Consider the following 20,998-nt stretch of genomic DNA (forward strand, 5'->3'; position numbering starts at 1 on the left):
CGGTGATACAGCCCGACAGGATGCTCTCGATTGTGCATCTGTAGAAGTTTGTGAGTGCTTTTGGTGACAAGCCGAATTTCTTCAGCCTCCTGAGTTGAAGAGGCGCTGCTGCGCCTTCTTCACGATGCTGTCTGTGTGGGTGGACCAATTCAGTTTGTCTGTGATGTGTACGCCGAGGAACTTAAAACTTACTACCCTCTCCACTACTGTTCCATCGATGTGGATAGGGGGGTGTTCCCTCTGCTGTATCCTGAAGTCCACAAACACCTCCTTAGTTTTGTTGACGTTGAGTGTGAGGTTATTTTCCTGACACCACACTCCGAGGGCCCTCACCTCCTCCCTGTAGGCCGTCTCGTCGTTGTTGGTAATCAAGCCTACCACTGTTGTGTCGTCCGCAAACTTGATGATTGAGTTGGAGGCGTGCGTGGCCACGCAGTCGTGGGTGAACAGGGAGTACAGGAGAGGGCTCAGAACGCACCCTTGTGGGGCCCCAGTGTTGAGGATCAGCGGGGTGGAGATGTTGTTGCTTGCCCTCACCACCCGGGGGTCGGCCCGTCAGGAAGTCCAGTACCCAGTTGCACAGGGCAGCTCAGTCACCTTAGCTTTCTTGGGAACCGGAACAATGGTGGCCCTCTTGAAGCATGTGGGAACAACAGACTGGGATAGGGATTGATTGAATATGTCCGTAAACACACCAGCCAGCTGGTCTGCGCATGCTCTGAGGGCGCGGCTGGGGATTCCGTCTGGGCCTGCAGCCTTGCGAGGGTTAACACGTTTAGATGTTTTCCTCACGTTGGCTGCAGTGAAGGAGAGTCTGCATGTTTTGGTTGCGGGCCGTGTCAGTGGCACTGTATTGTCCTCAAAGCGGGCAAAAAAGTTATTTTGTCTGCCTGGGAGCAAGACATCCTGGTCCGTGACGGGGCTGGTTTTCTTTTTGTAATCCGTGATTGACTGTAGACCCTGCCACATACCTCTTGTGTCTGAGCCGTTGAATTGAGATTCTTCTTTGTCTCTATACTGACGCTTAGCTTGTTTGATTGCCTTGCAGAGGGAATAGCTACACTGTTTGTATTCGGTCATGTTTCCGGTCACCTTGCCCTGATTAAAAGCAGTGGTTCGCGCTTTCAGTTTCACGCGAATGCTGCCATCAATCCACGGTTTCTGGTTTGGGAATGTTTTAATCGTTGCTATGGGAACGACATCTTCAACGCACGTTCTAATGAACTCCCTCACCGAATCAGCGTTTTCGTCAATGTTGTTGTTTGATGCAATACGAAACATATCCCAGTCCACGTGATGGAAGCAGTCTTGGAGTGTGGAATCAGATTGGTTGGACCAGCGTTGAACAGACCTCAGCGCGGGAGCTTCTTGTTTTAGTTTCTGTCTGTAGGCAGGGATCAACAAAATGGAGTCGTGGTCAGCTTTTCCGAAAGGAGAGCGGGGCAGGGCCTTATATGCGTCGCGGAAGTTAGAATAGTGATGATCCAAGGTTTTTCCAGCCCTGGTTGCGCAATCGATATGCTGATACAATTTAGGGAGTCTTGTTTTCAGATTAGCCTTGTTAAAATCCCCAGCTACAATGAATGCAGCCTCAGGATATATGGATACCATTTTGCAAAGAGTCACATAAAGTTCGTTCAGAGCCATCGATGTGTCTGCTTGGGGGGGAATATATACGGCTGTGATTATAATCGAAGAGAATTCCCTTGGTAGATAATGCGGTCGACATTTGATTGTGAGGAATTCTAAATCAGGTGAGCAGAAGGACTTGAGTTCCTGTATGTTGTTGTAATCACACCACTTCCCGTTAACCATGAAGCATACGCCCCCGCCCCTCTTCTTACCAGAAAGATGTTTGTTTCTGTCGGCGCGATGTGTGGAGAAACCAGCTGGCTGCACCGACTCCGATAGCGTCTCTCCAGTGAGCCATGTTTCCGTGAAGCAAAGAACGTTACAGTCTCTGATGTCCCTCTGGAATGCTACCCTTGCTCGGATTTCATCAACCTTGTTGTCAAGAGACTGGACATTGGCGAGAAGTATGCTAGGGAGTGGTGCACGATGTGCCCGTCTCCGGAGTCTGACCAGAAGACCGCTTCGTTTCCCCCTTTTACGAAGTCGTTTTTTTGTAAGAAATAACACAACAAACTGCATAGTTTCCTAGGAACGCGAAGCGAGGCGGCCATCTCTGTCGGCGCCGGAAGTCAATCACACTTCTGTGAAATCAAACTGTCCACTGAAGCAACACTGATTGACAAATAATTGCACATGCTGTTGTGCAAATGGAATAGACAACAGGTGGAAATTATAGGCAATTAGCAAGACACCCCCGATAAAGGAGTGGTTCTGCAGGTTGTGACCACAGACCACTTCTCTTGAATGCTTGCGGTGCTTTCACTCTTAGTGGTAGCATGAGACGAAGTCTACAACCCACACAAGTGGCTCAGGTAGTGCAGCTCATCCAGGATGGCACGTCAATGCGAGCTGTGGCAAGAAGGTTTGCTGTGTCTGTCAGCGTAGTGTCCAGAGCATGGAGGCGCTACCAGGAGACAGGCCAGTACATCAGGAGACGTGTAGGAGGCCGTAGGAGGGCAATAACTCAGCAGCAGGACTGCTACCTCCGCCTTTGTGCAAGGAGGATCCTGCAAAATGACCTCCAGCAGGCCACAAATGTGCATGTGTCTGCTCAAACGGTCAGAAACAGACTCCATGAGGGTGCCCTGACCTCCACAGGTGGAGGTTGTGCTTACAGCCCAACACCGTGCAGGACGTTTGGCATTTGCCAGAGAACACCAAGATTGGTAAATTCGCCACTGGCGCCCTGTGCTCTTCACAGATGAAAGCAGGTTCACACTGAGCACATGTGACAGACGTGACAGTCTGGAGACGCCTGGAGAACGTTCTGCTGCCTGCAACATCTTCCAGCATGACCGGTTTGGCGGTGGGTCAGTCATGGTGTGGGTCGGCATTTCTTTGGGGGGCCGCACAGCCCTCCATGTGCTCGCCAGAGGTAGCCTGACTGCCATTAGGTACCGAGATGAGATCCTCAGAACCCTTGTGAGACCATATGCTGGTGCGGTTGGCCCTGGGTTCCGCCTAATGCAAGACAATGCTAGACTTCATGTGGCTGGAGTGTGTCAGCAGTTCCTGCAAGAGGAAGGCATTGATGCTATGGACTGGCCCACCCGTTCCCCAGACCTGAATCCAATTGAGCACATCTGGGACATCATGTCTCGCTCTATCCACCACAGACTGTCCAGGAGTTGGCGGATGCTTTAGTCCAGGTCTGGGCGGAGATCCCTCAGGAGACCATCAGCCACCTCATCAGGAGCATGCCCAGGCATTGTAGGGAGGTCATACAGGCACGTGGAGGCCACACACACTACTGAGCCTCATTTTGACTTGTTTTAAGGACATTACATCAAAGTTGGATCAGCCTCTAGTGTGGTTTTCCACTTTAATTTTGAGTGTCTCCAAATCCAGACCTCCATGGCTTGATACATTTGATTTCCATTGATAATTTTTGTGTGATTTTGTTGTCAGCACATTCAACTATGTAAAGAAAAAAGTATTTAATAAGAATATTTCATTCATTACAGATCTAGGATGTGTTATTTTAGTGTTTATTTTTTTGAGGAGTGTATTTTAAAGCTAATTTCCTGTAATTCTACATATTTTGCCAAGCAGCTGAGAGAAAATGTTCCACTTTTAAAGCTAATTTCCTGTAATTCTACATATTTTGCCAAGCAGCTGAGAGAAAATGTTCCACTTTTAAAGCTAATTTCCTGTAATTCTACATATTTTGCCAAGCAGCTGAGAGAAAATGTTCCACTTTTAAAGCTAATTTCCTGTAATTCTACATATTTTGCCAAGCAGCTGAGAGAAAATGTTCCACTTTTAAAGCTAATTTCCTGTAATTCTACATATTTTGCCAAGCAGCTGAGAGAAAAGAAAAGATAATGGACCTATATATTTTTTATAATTACAGTCTTTGAGAACTAACAATGTGTTGTTTTTCTGAAACATAATAACAAAGTGGATACTGTTAAATTGTTTTTTTTCCTTTTTTTTCTCCCTTACTGTCTAGCTTTTATTTTGGTGATTGTTAGTTCTCAAAGATTGTTTAAAAAACAAACATGACACATGAATATTCCCAGGTTTTTTTCCTGAATGTATTTTCCAACGTAGCCTGAACGGTTGTTTAATGGCGGAGTTGTTCACTCTAGTGTCACAAGGATGCAAAATGTGGGATGGGGGTGTGATGTCGACCCTCTGGCCAATTCCCCCCCCCCGTCAGACATTTTGGCAATGGGCGTGGGCGGGGAGAGACAGGGAGGGGTACATGTTATACCATAAATCAAGTTCCCCAACTGATTTTATTTTGCCCTAAAAAATGTATTTGTTGGACTTAAAAGGCTGATTTTAAATTTTGTAAATATGTTACAAACTATTCCCACGCATAATTAAGAGATATATGTGATCATATACTGTCAGAGTTGTGTGTGTATAGGTGGCAGGGAAGTCATGCGTAGGAGAATCAAACTGAATGGAGTTTTTTAATAACGATAAACGAAACATAACTCCAAACATTTAATGTAACAGTAAACAAAGTGGGTACGAGGACCCGTCGCGCACCAATACAAACACAACACTGAATAACAAACTATCTCTGACAAAGACATGAGGGGAAACAGAGGGTTAAATACACAACAGGTAATGAATGGGATTGAAACCAGGTGTGTAGGAAGACAAGACAAAACCAATGAAAAATGGATCAATGATGGCTAGAAGACCGGTGACGTCGACCTCCGAGCACCGCCCGAACAAGGAGAGGCTTCGACTTCGGTAGAAGTCGTGACATATACAAATCTAAACAAGGTTTGAAATTATAATGTTTTAGTCAAATGTTATATCTGTTTGGGTTACTTGCGGTCAATTTGCAATCTACAAATTATTTGTAATTATGTTCTGGCTCCCTGACCATCCACTCAAGAAAAAATTGTCCCGCTACTGAATCTAGTTGGTGATCCCTGCTTTAAATCATAGTAGGACCACACACACAAACATATGAGTCCTCACATGCCCCAGAAGTGTGAGTGAGTTTGCTTTCTCCTGTAAAAACATCACGGGATGTACATCACAAGCACTTACAACTAGTATGCAAAGTTACCACCTTCGCTCACAGTTCAGAACAACCTAGAACATAGAAATATAGTATTACTCAACAACAATACCTTCCCTCCCTCCCCGATCTACCAGTCTTTCACTCATTATCCGGTCATATAATTTTTTAAATAAAATATTGTTACTCAGCACACGGGGCAACACCTCTCCAAAATCAAGGACAGTGTCAGATGTGTTCTATTCACCTTAGTTGCCTTTTCCCACAGCTGACTGTGACTGTGTACATGTGTGTTCGTGCGTGTTTGTCTCTGGGAGTCTGTGTGTACATGTGTGTGCATGCATGTTTGTGTGGGTCCATGTTTTTGCCTTTGTCTTTGTCTTGTGTATGTTTCTGTGTGGTGTGTTACCCCCTGGCCTCGGGACCTGTGTTTTGAGCTGAGTGAGGCCTCTACTATGATCTGAGGGCGGTCTCCGGACACAGAGGCCAGGGTAGGAAACAGAGACGGGATGTGTCCTGCTCTGTGTCTGCTGAGCAATGCCTCAATACTTCCTCTACACTTCCTTGTAAACAGGCCCTCCAACACTGGACCTGGAGGGGCCTATACTAGCCTCTTCACAATGTGAAACGGGCCTAGTCCCAAACCAAACAAACGTACCTCTGAGTCATATCCCAATGCCCTTGTTGGTCTGTGGCAGCACTGAATGGACTGACTAGGTTTGAGGAACATAGGAATAATTCCACCCCCAACCTCTACGCAAGCTATGTGGAGTACCAGCATTGATTTAACCTTTATTTAAGCAGGGGGACCAATTGAGGCCAGGTATCTTTTTCAAGGTAGCCCTGCATTTTTCTTACATGTCAGATGTGTGAGAGGGAGTCGGCAACGGCGTAAAGGTAGGGATGGAGGGTTTGGTTTGGAACGGAGCTGTGTAGGGCCTTCCCTCCTGTAGTGTGATGCAGTGAGTCACAGGGTGCAGCTTATTAGAGTACAATAGATGAGTGGAGCAGCATGGGGAGGCACAGAGGCATCAGGGAATAGGACTAAGAGAGTTGGAGTGTGTGGAGTTGTACCGTATTGAGTGTGAGGACACTTGCTAGTAGTCGGTAAGTGCAGACCTGTTGGCTTTGGAATGGAGTGTGGAAGTTGTATTGCTAGTAATTGCTTAAGTATTTTAGTTTTCGGAATCAGATTGGATTTTATGCAGGATTTTTTTATGTATCATAGCAGCAAGTTTTGTATTCTAGCTGTGTTTGATTTCTATCCTAGAGTGTCAATGCATTCTCCAGAGTCTAGAGTCCACCTCATGCAACACTATTCTGGTCTCGGACCTGGTTAATGCAAAATAAGGTATGGGGTCAGGAAGTGTATTAATGGTCTCCGATGTACAGTGCAAGTCATCATTCTCTTCATCATCCTCATCTTCATCACTCTGTCCCCTCCAGGCGGACGACTCTCCCGGCGACTCCCCACCAGGCACGCCCCCTGGTTTCCCTGACGATGACCCAGATGCCCTCCAGTTCCGGCGACGTGCCCACACCTTCAGCCACCTGCCTGTGAAGAAGCGCATCTCGTTCAACGACGCGTCCACCCAGGGAGTCCAACAGGGGGGCACTGGTACCCACAGCAAGACCCTGCTCCGTAGGCAGCAGTCTGTCAACCCCGAACTACTGCAGAGCAGGTAAACAAACAAAGGCCATGACACGAAGCCACACACTTCACTTCCTGTTATCCTTATGTCACTTCCTTCCTACGTGACTAGAATTAGATAAAGATGGACCAAATGGACCCTGGCCCCAATAGTTTGGTTATATCCATTTACACTGCCTTCAGAAAGTGTTCACACCCCTTGGCTTATTCCACATGTGTTACAGCCTGAATTCCAAACGGATTTAAAAAAATGTCTTCTCTATCTACACACAATAATGACAAAGTGAAAACAGGTTTTTAGAAATGTTTGCAAATTTATTGAAGACATCGAATTTACATAAATATTCACATCCCTGAGTAAATACTTTGTAGAAGCACCTTTGGCAACGATTACAGTTTTGAGTCGTTTTCGGTATGTCTCTATCAGCTTTGCACATCTGTATTTGGGGATTTTCTTAGATACTTCCCTGCAAGTTCTCCCACTTAAAAAGATGAGAGAGGCCTATCATTTTCATCATAGGTACTCTTCAACTATGACGGACAAAATGAGGAGAAAAAATCCAGAAAATCACATTGTAGGATTTTTATTGAATTTATTTGCAAATTATGGTGGAAAATAAGTATTTGGTCAATAACAAAAGTTTATCTCAATACTTTATTATATACCCTTTGTTGGCAATGACAGAGGTCAAACGTTTTCTGTAAGTCTTCACAAGGTTTTCACACACTGTTGCTGGTATTTTGGACCATTCCTCCATGCAGATCTCCTCTAGAGCAGTGATGTTTTGGGGCTGTTGCTGGGCAACACGGACTTTCAACTCCCTCCAAAGATTTTCTATGGGGTTGAGATCTGGAGACTGGCTAGGCCACTCCAGGACCTTAAAATGCTTCTTACGAAGCCACTCATTCGTTGCCCGGGCGGTGTGTTTGGGATCATTGTCATGCTGAAAGACCCAGCCACGTTCTATCTTCTATGCCCTTGCTGATGGAAGGAGATTTTCACTCAAAATCTCACGATACATGGCCCCATGCATTCTTTCCTTTACACGGTCCCTTTGCAGAAAAACAGCCCCAAAGCATGATGTTTCCACCCCCATGCTTCACAGTAGGTATGGTGTTCTTTGGATGCAACTCAGCATTCTTTGTCCTCCAAACACGACGAGTTGATTTTTTACAAACAAGTTATATTTTGGTTTCATCTGACCATATGACATTCTCCCAATCTTCTTCTGGATCATCCAAATGCTCCCTAGCAAACTTCAGACGGGCCTGGACATGTACTGGCTTAAGCAGGGGGACACGTCTGGCACTGCAGGATTTGAGTCCCTGGCGGCGTAGTGTGTTACTGATGGTAGGCTTTGTTACTTTGGTCCCAGCTCTCTGCAGGTCATTCACTAGGTCCCCCCGTGTGGTTCTGGGGTTTTTGCTCACTGTTCTTGTGATCAGAAGAAGTTACAGGTCTGTGAGAGCCAGAAATCTTGCTTGTTTGTAGGTGACCAAATACTTATTTTCCACCATAATTTGCAAATAAATTAATTAAAAATCCTACAATGTGATTTTCTGGATTTTTTTTCTCATTTTGTCTGTCATAATTGAAGTGTACCTATGATGAAAATTACAGGCCTCTCTCATCTTTTTAAGTGGGAGAACTTGCACAATTGGTGACTGACTAAATACTTTTTTACCCCACTGCATATATGTTTTCACTTTGTCATTATGGGGTATTCCATGTAGATGGGTAAGAAAAAAAAATATATATATATGTGTTTTCACTGTCATAATGGGGTATTCCGTGTAGATGGTTAAGAAAAATATACATATGTATATATGTTTTCACTTTGTCATTTTGAGGTATTATGTAGATGGGTAAGAAAAAAAATGCCATCAATTTTGAATTCCGACAACAAAATGTGGAAAATTCCAGGGGCATGAATACTTTTTGAAGGCAATTTAGCACCGTGCACAGACGTAGAAATTGAATGACTATTCTGTTTGTTCTATTTCTATGTGTGTAGATGCAGATCTTCTTCTGAAGCTTCTCTCATTCTAGCCTGGTGATTTGCCCTAGTCAACTTTTGTGTATAGACAGCATCTTGTGATGAGGAAACATGCTTTATTTGTGATGTAAATAAGATTGTCATAGGGCCTTTTATAAAATAGCACCTCATATTGTACTTGAATGTGGAACATGTTCTTTAGTGGCTAATGCTAGCAATGACACATTGACAGCTACTGTTATTGAAATATTGATGGAAAGTTTTGTTTTTAAGCTGGAATTCGTAATGGTGAAACTGACACATCCATTTTACAACAGCAAGGAAGTTACTTTAAACAACTAACACAGTTTTTCCCCTTCGGATTTCATTGCACACGTGATAGAACAGCAGAGTATTTACTGTAAAAAAAGATCTATGTTTACAGGATGCTGGATGCTCCTCTCCTACATTGCATCTATAAAACAATAACAAATGTGCTGGGGTGAACAGTGGCACTGTTCTCATTATGTGGATTTCAGCTTTAAGACGCTAAAACTAACTGTCATGGAAAGTCCACACTAATGAGTGTGTCACTAACTGACAAATCATTTACGCACCCATCTGTTCTAGATCAACAATGTCATCTATTTTACATTCTTCAATTTCATATTATGTGAATATCTTTCCCACCATAACAGATTTGATTCCCTTTAAAACGAGTCAATCCGGTCTAGTTTCTGCTGATCAACATTGTTTTCACAACACAAAAATAACACAACCAACAGAACAGACCCTACAAACACAGTCAACATCATAATGTCACCAGCCCATGACATGACTTTTTTTTAAATTAACATTTTGCATCCAGACCACATTTATTCCACAATAACCTTGGTTTCTTTATTTTGAACACCATCCTAGCCCCGTGCCCTACTCGAGAACGCGCAGCGTGTCGGAGAGCGAGTCCAACTTCAGTCTCTCCTCCTCCTTCTCCGCTCCCACTTTCCTGAAAAGCTTTTACCAGGGCTCCTTCGGGTCCATGGGGTCTTTGGCCGACACCAGGACCCTCTGGAGGTGAGAGGGGGTGCATGCTCGCCCCCCTGCTTTGACCACACCGGAATTACCGGCCAGGGATGGCAGAGAAAATGGGAGGAGGGGTTGGTTGGGGGGCATGTTTTGTCGGTGGGATGGCAGTAGCAGTTATTCGTTGCGTTCACCTAAATCTTTTAACACTTGGCTTTTCGTCCCTGCCTATATCTACAATGCCTTCAGAAAGTATTCACACACCTTGAACTTTTCCACATTTTGTTGTTTGTTTTTGTATTCTTTTTTATTAACCCATCCAACACTCCCCCTCCCCCCTCTCTTCAGAGGACACAGCTTTTTTTTTTTGTTTTTACAGATTTTCTGATACATATACAATACCTGTCAATAGTTTGGACACACCTACCCATTCAAGGGTTTTTCTTTATTTTTACTATTTTCTGTATTGTAGAATAATAGTTGAATTCATCAAAACTATGAAATAACACATATGGAATCATGTAGTAACCAAAAAAGTGTTAAACAAATCAAAATATATTTATCTCATTCTATTTAGATTGTTCAAAGACTACCGCTTGAAGCTGGTTGAGAGATTGACACGTGTGCAAAGCTGTCAAGGCAAAGGGCGGATACTTTGAAGAATCTAAAATATAAGATATATTCAATGCTCAAAACGTATGTAAAACATCACAGCACAATTTAAGAATATATGTGGAATGGAAACCAAACGAGGGTGGTCTACGGTGATACAGTAGGTGGGATGTGCTGAGAGTGGCTGAGGGGTGGGATTAATGAGTTTATGTTCAGTAATGTATTATTGTTACAGTTGAAGTCGGAAGTTTACATACACTTAAATTGGGGTCATTAAAACGTATTTTTCAACCACTCCGCAAATGTCTTGTTAACAAACTATAGTTTTGGCAAGTCGGTTAGGACATCTACTTTGTGCATGACACAAGTCATTTTGTTTACAGACAGATTATTTCATTTATAGTTCACTGTATCACAATTCCAGTTGGTCAGTGGGTCAGAAGTGTACATACACTAAGTTGACTGTGCCTTTAAACAGCTTGGAAAATTCCAGAAAATGATGTCATGGCTTTAGAAGCTTCTGATAGGCAATTGACGTCATTTGAGCCAATTGGAGGTGTACCTGTAGATGTATTTCTAGGCCTACTGTCAAACTCAGTGCCTCGTTGCTTGACATCTTGGGAAAATCAAAAGAAATCAGCCAAGACCTCAGAAAAAAAATTGTAGACCCCCACAAGTCTGATTCATCCTTGGGAGCAATTTCCAAATGCCTGAAGATACCACGTTCATCTGTACAAGCAATAGTACGCAAGTATAAACACCATGGGACCACGTAGCCATCATACCGCTCAGGAAGCAGACGCGTTCTGTCTCCTAGAGATGAACCTAATTTGCTGCGAAAAGTGCAAATCAATCTCAGAACAACAACATAGGACTTGTGAAGATGCTGGAGGAAACAGGTACAAAGTATCTATATCCACAGTAAAAATGAGTCCTATATCGACATAACCTGAAAGGCCGCTTAGCAAGGAAGAAGCCACTGCTCCAAAACCACCATAAAAAAAGACAGACTACAGTTTGCAACTGCACATGGGGACAAAGATAGTACTTTTTGGAGAAATGTCCACTGATCTCATGAAGCAAAAATAGAACTGTTTGGCCATAAGGACCATTGTTATTTTTGGAGGAAAAAGGGGGATGCTTGCATGCCGAAGAACATCATCCCAACCTTGAAGCACACGGGGGTGGCAGCATCATGTTGTGGGGGTGGCAGCATCATGTTGTGGGGGTGCTTTGCTGCAGGAGGTGCACTTCACAAAATAGATGGCATCATGAGGTAGGAAAATTCTGTGGATATATTGAAGCAACATCTCAAGACACCAGTCAGGAAGTTAAAGCTTGGTCGCAAATGGGTCTTCCAAATGGACAATGACCCCAAGTATACTTCCAAAGTTGTGGCAAAATGGCTTAAGGACAACAAAGTCAAGGTACTGGAGTGGCCATCACAAAGCCCTGACCGCAATCCTATAGAAAATTTGTAGGCAGAACTGAACAAGCGTGTGCGAGCAAGGAGGCCTACAAACCTGACTCGGTTACACCAGCTCTGTCAGGAGGAATGGGCCAACATTCACCCAATTTATTGTGGGACGCTTGTGGAAAACTAACCGAAACATTTGACCCAAGTTAAATAATTTAAAGGCAATGCTACCAAATATTAATTGAGTGTATGTAAACTTCTGACCCACTGGGAATGTGATGAAAGAAATAAAAGCTGAAATAAATAATTCTCTCTACTATTATTCTGACATTTCACATTCTTAAAATAAAGTGGTGATCCTAACTGACCTAAAACAGGGAATTTTTACTAGGATTAAATGTCAGGAATTGTGAAAAACTGAGTTTAAATGTATTTGGTTAAGGTGTATGTAAACTTCGGACTTCAACTGTACGTAATATAGTAGAATGTTATATACGGTATGTATGTTTCTATGTAATATAGTAGGATGTTATGAACCAACACTAAATCGTAGGAGCTAACTACTAGCTATGTAGAAGTTGGACGGAAGAACGCCCAGTACTGCTTACCTGAGATGCCATCATCACACAGTAATTGTGTATGACTTCAAATGAAACTAATCATGGAGCAGGTTTCGAATCCTCAACCTTCTTGCCCAAAGTCCAGTGTGCTATCGACTGTGAACCAAAAGCATGCTGAAGCCGCAGAGTCGACAGAGTGCAACCTTGGGGTAGCTTGGTACTCAATGTAATAAAGTAATGACTTTTCAAATAAGTTACCTTACACGTTATGTTAGCTGACAATTTGTTAGCTACGCAGTCCTTACGAACCACATAGCATATATGCAGCAGTAGGTACCGGCATGTTAGCTAGCTACCTAACATTTGTAGTTATACATCAAACTTTCCAGTATATTAACTAAAGGCTAACTAACTACCCAACATTAATTAACTTGATCATTCCCGTCATTCTTAGATTAGCTAAATGGTATTGTCGTTATGTGTTCTCAATGGACATTCGGGTACATTTGTAAATTCGCTCTGGCTATCTACGCCGATTTCAGAGCACTCTCGTCTGAGTGTGCTAGAGCGCAGAATAATGAATTTATGTGCGCTCAACACCTGTTGAATATGGGCGGTGTCAGTAAACGTTGGCAAAAAAGCGCAATTAAATTGTTTCTAGCAGCACAGTTAATCACCAACCCTCTGGATAACATGAAAACTGCCTAACCAGCTGTGCTAGGGCGAGTAAAATAGTCAGAGTGGTCTCATTTGTGTCTGGAAGTAGCTAGGAAGCTAGCCAAGATTAGCTTGGGTGCTTGACTGCTGTTGTAAGGCCAGAATGCTCAAATCAACAGTACTCCTTGGTCCGAATGTCCAGTATACGCTCCGATAGCGAAACGGACTGAATTTACCCAGAGGGTTATTCATTTTTAATGGAATTGAAACACCATAATATTAATTTTATTAATTAAGCAAGTACGAGTCAAATGTTTGGACACACCTACTCATTCCAGGATTTTTTACTATTTTCTACATTGTAGAATAATAGTGAAGACATCAAAACTATGAAATAACACATGGAATCATTTAAGAACAAATTCTTATTTACAAGGACAGTCTACTCCTTCCTCCCCGTTGGAGAATTGAACCCCATTCTCCCACGTGCCTGCAATATGGAAGACTATCAAATGCTTCTCAAAGATACCCTCTGGTGGTCAAACTAGCAATAACTTGCAGTAACATAAAAAATGGCTAAGAATGAAATGACAAACCACAGAATGCCGCAAGGTGTGCCGCAGTATGACGCAACTTTTATAGGAGGAACCACTGTAGTTTTCGGAGATTGTGAGCTAAAGATGAAAAACTTTCCTTCGAGTATTATTGTACTATTGATTGATTGACTATGGCTTTCCAAATCACCCTACACTGCTATTTATAAGGTTCATTTTAAGTGAATGTTGGGATTTTTAACAATTCCTGAACCTGTGACCAGAAACAAGCTACATAGGGGCAATACCAGAATAAAGGATCTGGTGATTCTGTCTCTTTGCAGCAAAATATTGTTGTTACAGCCTGAATTTAAAATGGATTCTATTGAGATTGTTGAAAAAAAGAACTTGTTTAAAAAAATTGTAAAAAGTGGTGCGTGCATATGTATTCACCCCCTTTGCTATGAAGGCCTTAAATAAGATCTGGTGCAAACAATTACCTACAGAAGTCACATAATTAGTTGGATTTCCCACAGGTGGACTTTATTTAAGTGTCACATGATCTCAGTATATATACACCTGTTCTGAACATCCCACAGAGCACCATTAAATCCATTATTAAAAAAATTAAAGAATATGGCACCACAACAAACTTGCCAAGAGAGGGCTGCTCATCACAACTCACAGACCAGGCAAGGAGAGCATTAATCAGAGTGGCAACAAAGAGACCAAAGATAACTGTGTAGGAGCTGCAAAGCTCCACAGCGGAGATTGGAGTATCTGTCCATAGGACCACTTCAAGCCGCGCACTCCACAGAGCTGGGCTTTACGGTAGTGGCCGGAAAAAAATAAGCAAACATGTTTGGTGTTCGCCAAAAGGCATGTGGGAAACTCCCCAAACATATGGAAGAAGGTACTCTGGCCAGATGAGACTAAAATTGAGGGTTTTGGCCATCAAGGAAAATGCTATGTTTGGTGCAAATCCAACACCTCTCATCACCCCAAGAACACCAGCATTATGCTGTGGGGATGTTTTTCATCGGCAGGGACTGGGATGGCGCTAAATACAGGGATATTTTTGAGGGAAACCTGTTTGTCTTCTAGAGATTTGAGACTGGGACGGAGGTTCACCTTCCAGCAGGACAATGGCCCTAAGCATACTGCTAAATCAACAATCACGGGTTTTAAGGGGAAACATTTGAATGTCTTGGAATTACCTTTTCAAAGCCCAGACCTCAATCCAATTGAGAATCTGTGGTATGACTTAAAGATTGCTGTACACCAGCAGAACCCATCCAACTTGAAGGAGCTGGAGCAGTTTTGCCTTGAAATATTTTCAAAAATCCCAGTAGCTAGATGTGCCAAGCTTACAGAGACATACCCCAAGAGACTTGCAGCTGTAATTGTTGCAAAAGGTGGCTCTACAAAGTATTGAATTTGGGGCGGTCAATAGTTATGCACGCTCAAGTTTTCAGTTTTTTTGTCTTTCTTGTTTGTTTCTCAATAAAACATATTTTGCATCTTCAAAGTGGTAGGCATGTGTAAATCAAATAATGCAACCCCCCCCAAAATCCATTTTAATTCCAGGTTGTAAGACAACAAAATAGGAAAAATGCGAGGGGGGGAATACTTTCGTAAGCCACTGTATTCAACCCCTTTGTTAAGACAAGCCTAAATAATTTCAGGGGTAAAAATGTGTTTAACAAGTCACAAAATAAATGACATGGATTCATTCTGTGTGCAATAATAGTATTTAACATGATTTTGTAATGACTACCTCATCTTTGTACCCCTATCTGTCCCTCAGTGGAGCATTGATTTCCTAACACAGATTCAACCACAAAGACCAGAGGTAGTCATTGGTAGATGTGTTAACTTTACACTTTGAATGGTCTATCAATATACCCAATGATACAGGTGCCCTTCTTAACTCAGTTGCTGGAGAGGAAGGAAACTGCTCAGCGATTTCACCATGAGGCCAATGGTGACTTTAAAACAATTACTGAGTTTAATGGCTGTGATAGGAGAACACTGAGGATGGATCAACAACACTGTCGTTTCTCCACAATACCAACCTAAGTTACAGAGTGAAAAAAAGAAAGCCTGTACAGAATAAAAAATATTCCAGAACATGCATCCTGTTTGCAATGCACTAAAGTAAAACTGCAAAAAAATGTGGCAAAGAAATTAACTTTATACCCTGAATGTTATGTTTTGGGCAAATCCAACACAACATTACTAAGTACCACTCCTCATATTTTCAAGCATGGTGGTGGCTGCATCATGTTATGGGTAATGTAAGCTTGTCATTGGCAAGGGAACTTTTTAAGGTTAAAATTAAACTAAATGGTGCTCAGCACAGGCAAAATCCTAGAGGATAACCTGGTTGTCTGCTTTCCACCAGACACTGGGAGATGAATTCACCTTTCAGTAGGACAATAACCTAGAACACAAGGCCAAATATACACTGGAGTTGCTTATGAAGAAGACAATGAATGTTATCTGCTAGAGAATCTATTGCTTGAAAATGGTTGTCTAGCAATGATCAACAACCAATATCACAGATTTTGGATTTTTTTTAAAGAATAACGGGCAAATATTGTACATTCCAGGTGATTCTAACATTCAGTGGTGTGAATACTAATGTAAATGAGATGTCTGTATTTCATTTCGAATACATTTGCAAAGATTTCTAAAAAACATGTTTTCACTTTCTCATAATAGGGTATTGTGTGTAGATGGGTGAGAAAATAATATATTTGATCCATTTTGAATTCAGGCTATAACACAACAAAATGTGGAATAAGGGGTATGAATACCTTCTGAAAGCATTGTACTTTCATCTTTCACCCTTTTTTTGATTGGCAAAATGGCCAAATCTTATTGTTAATGTTGTTTCTATTGTTGGATTCTACCATTTATTTCTGAAGTAGGGGTGGGCGCTGATATGCTCTTTGTCTTGTTTTGTATGCATGTCGATGCTAATCTTCACAGTCCTATATTTAACCAAAACTGTGTATATATTCCCAGCTTAACTCACCTATTGTCAACCCTGTGTTTCATCAACGCATTCTGCAGAGTCTAGAGTCCATCCCATGCAACACTATTCTGGACATTTCTGTTTCTCATTATGCAGTGATATGAGTTGTAGCCTGTCTCTTGAAGCCTCTTGCTTAAACCATTAACTATTCATATGTTTTATTACATGCTTGTAACACTAGCTATGACTGTGCATGTCTGATCAATTTAAGTGATATATTTCACTTGTTTAGGGTTTAGATATTTAAAGGTGGTTTCTATGTAGTCTATGGATCCTTTCACTGTCTCTTAAGATGGTTTTCGGGTTAACTCACCCTATCCAACATCACTATCGAGTACCCACCTGGGTGATGCAATATTTATTTATTTTTATTTTTATTTCACCTTTATTTAACCAGGTAGGCAAGTTGAGAACAAGTTCTCATTTACAATTGCGACCTGGCCAAGATAAAGCAAAGCAGTTCGACAGGTACAACAACACAGAGTTACACATGGAGTAAAACAGACAAACAGTAGAAAAATAAGTCTATATACAATGTGAGCAAATGAGGTGGGATAAGGGAGGTAAAGGTAAAAAAGGCCATGGTGGCGAAGTAAATACAATATAGCAAGTAAACATTTTTTTTTTTAAATAAATAAACACTGGAATGGTAGATTTACAGTAGAAGAATGTGCAAAGTAGAGATAGAAATAATGGGGGTGCAAAGGAGCAAAATAAATATGGTAGGGGGAGAGGTAGTTGTTTGGGCTAAATTATAGATGGGCTATGTACAGGTGCAGTAATCTGTGAGCTGCTCTGACAGCTGGGGCTTAATGCTAGTGAGGGGGATAAGTGTTTCGAGTTTCAGAGATTTTTTGCAGTTCTTTCCAGTCATTGGCAGCAGAGAACTGGAAGGAGAGGCGGCCAAAGTAAGAATTGGTTTTGGGGGTGACCAGAGAGATATACCTGCTGGAGCATGTGCTGCAGGTGGGTGCTGCTATGGTGACCAGCAAGGTAAGATAAGGGGGGACGTTACCTAGCAGGGTCTTGTAGATGACCTGGAGCCAGTGGGTTTGGTGATGAGTATGAAGCGAGGGTCAGCCAACGAGAGCGTACAGGTCGCAGTGGTGGGTAGTATATGGGGCTGTGATAGACTGCATTCAATTTATTGAGTAGGGTATTGGAGGCTATTTTGTAAATGACGTCGCCAAAGTCTAGGATCGGTAGGATGGTCGGTTTTACAAGGATATGTTTGGCAGCATGAGTGAAGGAGGCTTTGTTGCGAAATAGGAAGCCAATTCTAGATTTGACTTTGGATTGGAAATGTTTGATGTGAGTCTGGAAGGAGAGTTTACAGTCTAACCAGACACCTAGGTATTTGTAGTTGTCCACATATTCTAAGTCAGAACCGTCCAGAGTAGTGATGTTAGACGGGCGGGCAGGTAGCGGACGGTTGAAGTGCATGCATTTAGTTTTACTTGTATTTAAGAGCAATTGGAGGCCACGGTAGGAGAGTTGTATGGCATTGAAGCTCATCTGAAGGGTTGTTAACACAGAGTCCAAAGTCCAAATATGGCGGCCTTTTACCCTGCACCACCTGTATTATGTCTATAGCGCACTAAAAGGGATTGATTGTGAATAGATCTTCCTTCATTTTGCTCTCCTTGGTGCAGTTCATTAGGGCACACCACAGCTAAATGTTGTACAACAGAAAAGGAAAACAGGCATTCCTTATTGGACAAGTTCAGACTTTCTGTTTCTGAACATTTTCTTCAGTTTTGTGCCTACTGAACAATACCCTGGTTCACCCGGCCTAGAAACCAGGAATTCACCTTTAAATTCTCCCAGCTCCATTTGACATCTACATTCCCCACAGGTGGTGACACATCTAGACATTTTCAAAAAGGTTAACATTTCCATTCTGAAATGTGAATCGTCCCTCATGGACTCGTCTTCTGATGATCAGTTACTCCACTGAACTCTCTCACGCTCTTTTGCTCTCTCTCAACAGTCAAATCCCTCAGGCCCTAGAGTTCTTAATAGTTACAGCCAAGGCTAGTTAATTAGCTGTTTAATTAATTGTAGCGATACTGAATCTTAGCACACCTAGCATCACCCAGGTTCACAGCTTCAGTAGTCTCAGGTGGTTACCAGGTGGCTGCGGAATAAAGTTTACCTTAAGTACAGATCTAGGATCAGCGTCTCCTCCCCAATCCTAACCTTTAATGAGGAAAATGCAAAACTGTGTCTAGGAGGCCTACTCCTGGGGTGTATTCATTAGAACCCAAACGGAAGAATACTGACTGAAACCCTCATTTTCGGTTTACATTGCCCTACTTTTACAATTTCGGACAGAGCCAAAGTCTTGGAATAGATCAATCATCTTCCTATCCATATTCTCCTCTCTCCCATCAAACTCAACTTCTTCTTTCCCAAGGAAATGATCCAAACATCCATGAAACAGTGGCTGCATCTGTGTCTTGATGTTTGCTCTTGTCATGTTTCAAGCAGACCACCATAGTTCATCACTAAGCTTAGGACCCTGGGACTAAACACCTCCCTCTGCAACTGAATCCTTGACTTCCTGACGTGCCTCACCCAGGTGGTAAGGTTAGGTAACCGCTGATCCTCAACACGGGGGCCCCTCGGGTGCGTGCTCAGTCCCCTCCTGTAGTGTGCACGACCCAGTACCTGACTGGGGCCAATCTTCTTACTATCCAGGACCTCTACCAGGCGGTGTCAGAGGAAGGCTCTAAAAATTGCCAAAGATTCCAGCCACCCTAATCATAGACTGTTCTCTCTGCTACCGCATGGAAAGCGGTACTGGAGCGCCAAGTCTAGGTCCAAAAGGCTTCTCAACAGTTTTTTACCCCCTAAGCCATAAGATGTCTAAGCAGCTAAATGGCTCCTCGGGAATATTTGCATTGACCTACCCCCTTTCTACATTGCTGCTACTCGCTGTTTATTATCTATGCATAGTGACTTTACCCCTACCTATATGTACATATTACCTCAATTACCTCGACTAACCTGTACCCCCACACATTGACTCGGTACCGGGAACCCCTGTAAATAGCCTTGTTATTGTTATTTTATTGTCACTCTTTAATTTTTTTACTCTTTTTTTGACTCTTTTTTTTTCTTTCTCAAAACTGCATTGTTGGTTAGGGGCTTGCAAGCACATGTGACAAATACAATTTGATTTGAAGTCACTAATGTAATACTGCAAAAAAAGTGGGAATGAAATTAACTATGTGTCCTGAATACAAAGTGTTATGTTCGGGCCAAATCCAATACAACATATTACAGAGTACCACTCTCATTCTCTCATATTTTCAAGCATAGTTTTGGCTGCATCATGTTATGGGTATGCTTGTAATCATTAAGGAATGGGGAGTTTTTTCACTTCCTGACCACATGGAAACCAGAGATGCACTACAATCTCAAATCGAACCACCTCCCAAAATTATGCAACACTGTTATAGGATGTGGGGGCACCACCACCGTCTCAGCAACAGTGTCCCCGTAGCCCTGACCTTGCTCTGTGAGGTCGCTTCCTGTTATTCTCTACTCAGGTCTCTTGAGCAGTGAAGTAAGCGCCTCATGACTAGACAGTATCTTGTTAATCCGAGTATCAATTGTCATCTGATCCAGGGTTACGCAAGGTTACATGTTTTGAAATGTATTATCTAGTGTTAACTGCAGACATTTTCAAGTCATGTCTACATTTCTTTGACATTTAAAGACAGTTTATCTTGTTGGTGGCCCACTCTTTGATGGTAGGGACATGTTACAGACTGTGGCTTTAACCTTTGGTGTGAGAAACAATTGAGAAACATAGGGTGTGTCTGAAATAGAACCCTATATATTGCACTACTTTTGCACAATAAGTGCAATAACCGCCATTTCAGACGGAATCATAGTCTTGAAATAGATCAATCAGCTTCCTATCCCTATTCTCCTCTCTTCTTCTTTCCCAAGGAAATGATCCAAACATCCATGTAACAATGGCTGCCTCTGTCTTGATGTTTGCTTTTGTTTTATGTACTAATTATGGATCTTTTGTACTAATTTCTGCTTTATTAATCAATATTTATGTGTGAATCAGTCTTCAATCAATGTTTTGTTTGTTGTGAGAAGTTTTCCTTTTTGGATTTTCTTGGTGGTTTAATCACTCACCCATCTGCAGACCGGGAGATTCTGTTGATTAGCATCTGTCTGTCTCAATGTTGAGATTAGGTGTGTGTGTGTGTGTGTGAGACTGCGTGTGTATACTACTATCAGTGTGTGGGTGTTTGTTTACGTCCCTTTGTATTTGTGACATGCCCACTCCTTCTCTTTCACTATCTCACTCCCTCTCCCTCCTTTTCCCTCTCTTGCTCCCTCTCGCCTCTCCTCTCTCTCTCAACCCTCCCTCTTTATCATTTTCCC

General features: G+C 42.4%; 1 protein-coding gene across 5 annotated transcripts in view; it reads left to right on the forward strand.

The window, feature by feature from the left end:
- tbc1d4 (TBC1 domain family, member 4) overlaps nucleotides 1-20,998 on the forward strand; it is a 139,850-nt gene that overhangs the window by 75,375 nt on the left and 43,477 nt on the right. Inside the window, exons 1-3 of one of the 5 annotated variants that reach the window (XM_036959627.1) lie at nucleotides 6,090-6,226; nucleotides 6,566-6,801; nucleotides 9,668-9,820. In XM_036959627.1, the coding sequence (XP_036815522.1) occupies nucleotides 9,786-9,820 (35 nt within the window). In that variant the 5' untranslated portion in view covers nucleotides 6,090-6,226; nucleotides 6,566-6,801; nucleotides 9,668-9,785. Of the gene's footprint in view, nucleotides 1-6,089; nucleotides 6,227-6,443; nucleotides 6,471-6,565; nucleotides 6,802-9,667; nucleotides 9,821-20,998 lie in introns of those variants that run through there. The other 4 variants (XM_021578616.2, XM_021578614.2, XM_021578617.2 and 1 more) reach the window with 4 other exon arrangements.

The sequence above is a fragment of the Oncorhynchus mykiss genome, chromosome 22 (assembly GCF_013265735.2).
Source record: "Oncorhynchus mykiss isolate Arlee chromosome 22, USDA_OmykA_1.1, whole genome shotgun sequence".
NCBI lineage: Eukaryota > Metazoa > Chordata > Actinopteri > Salmoniformes > Salmonidae > Oncorhynchus > Oncorhynchus mykiss.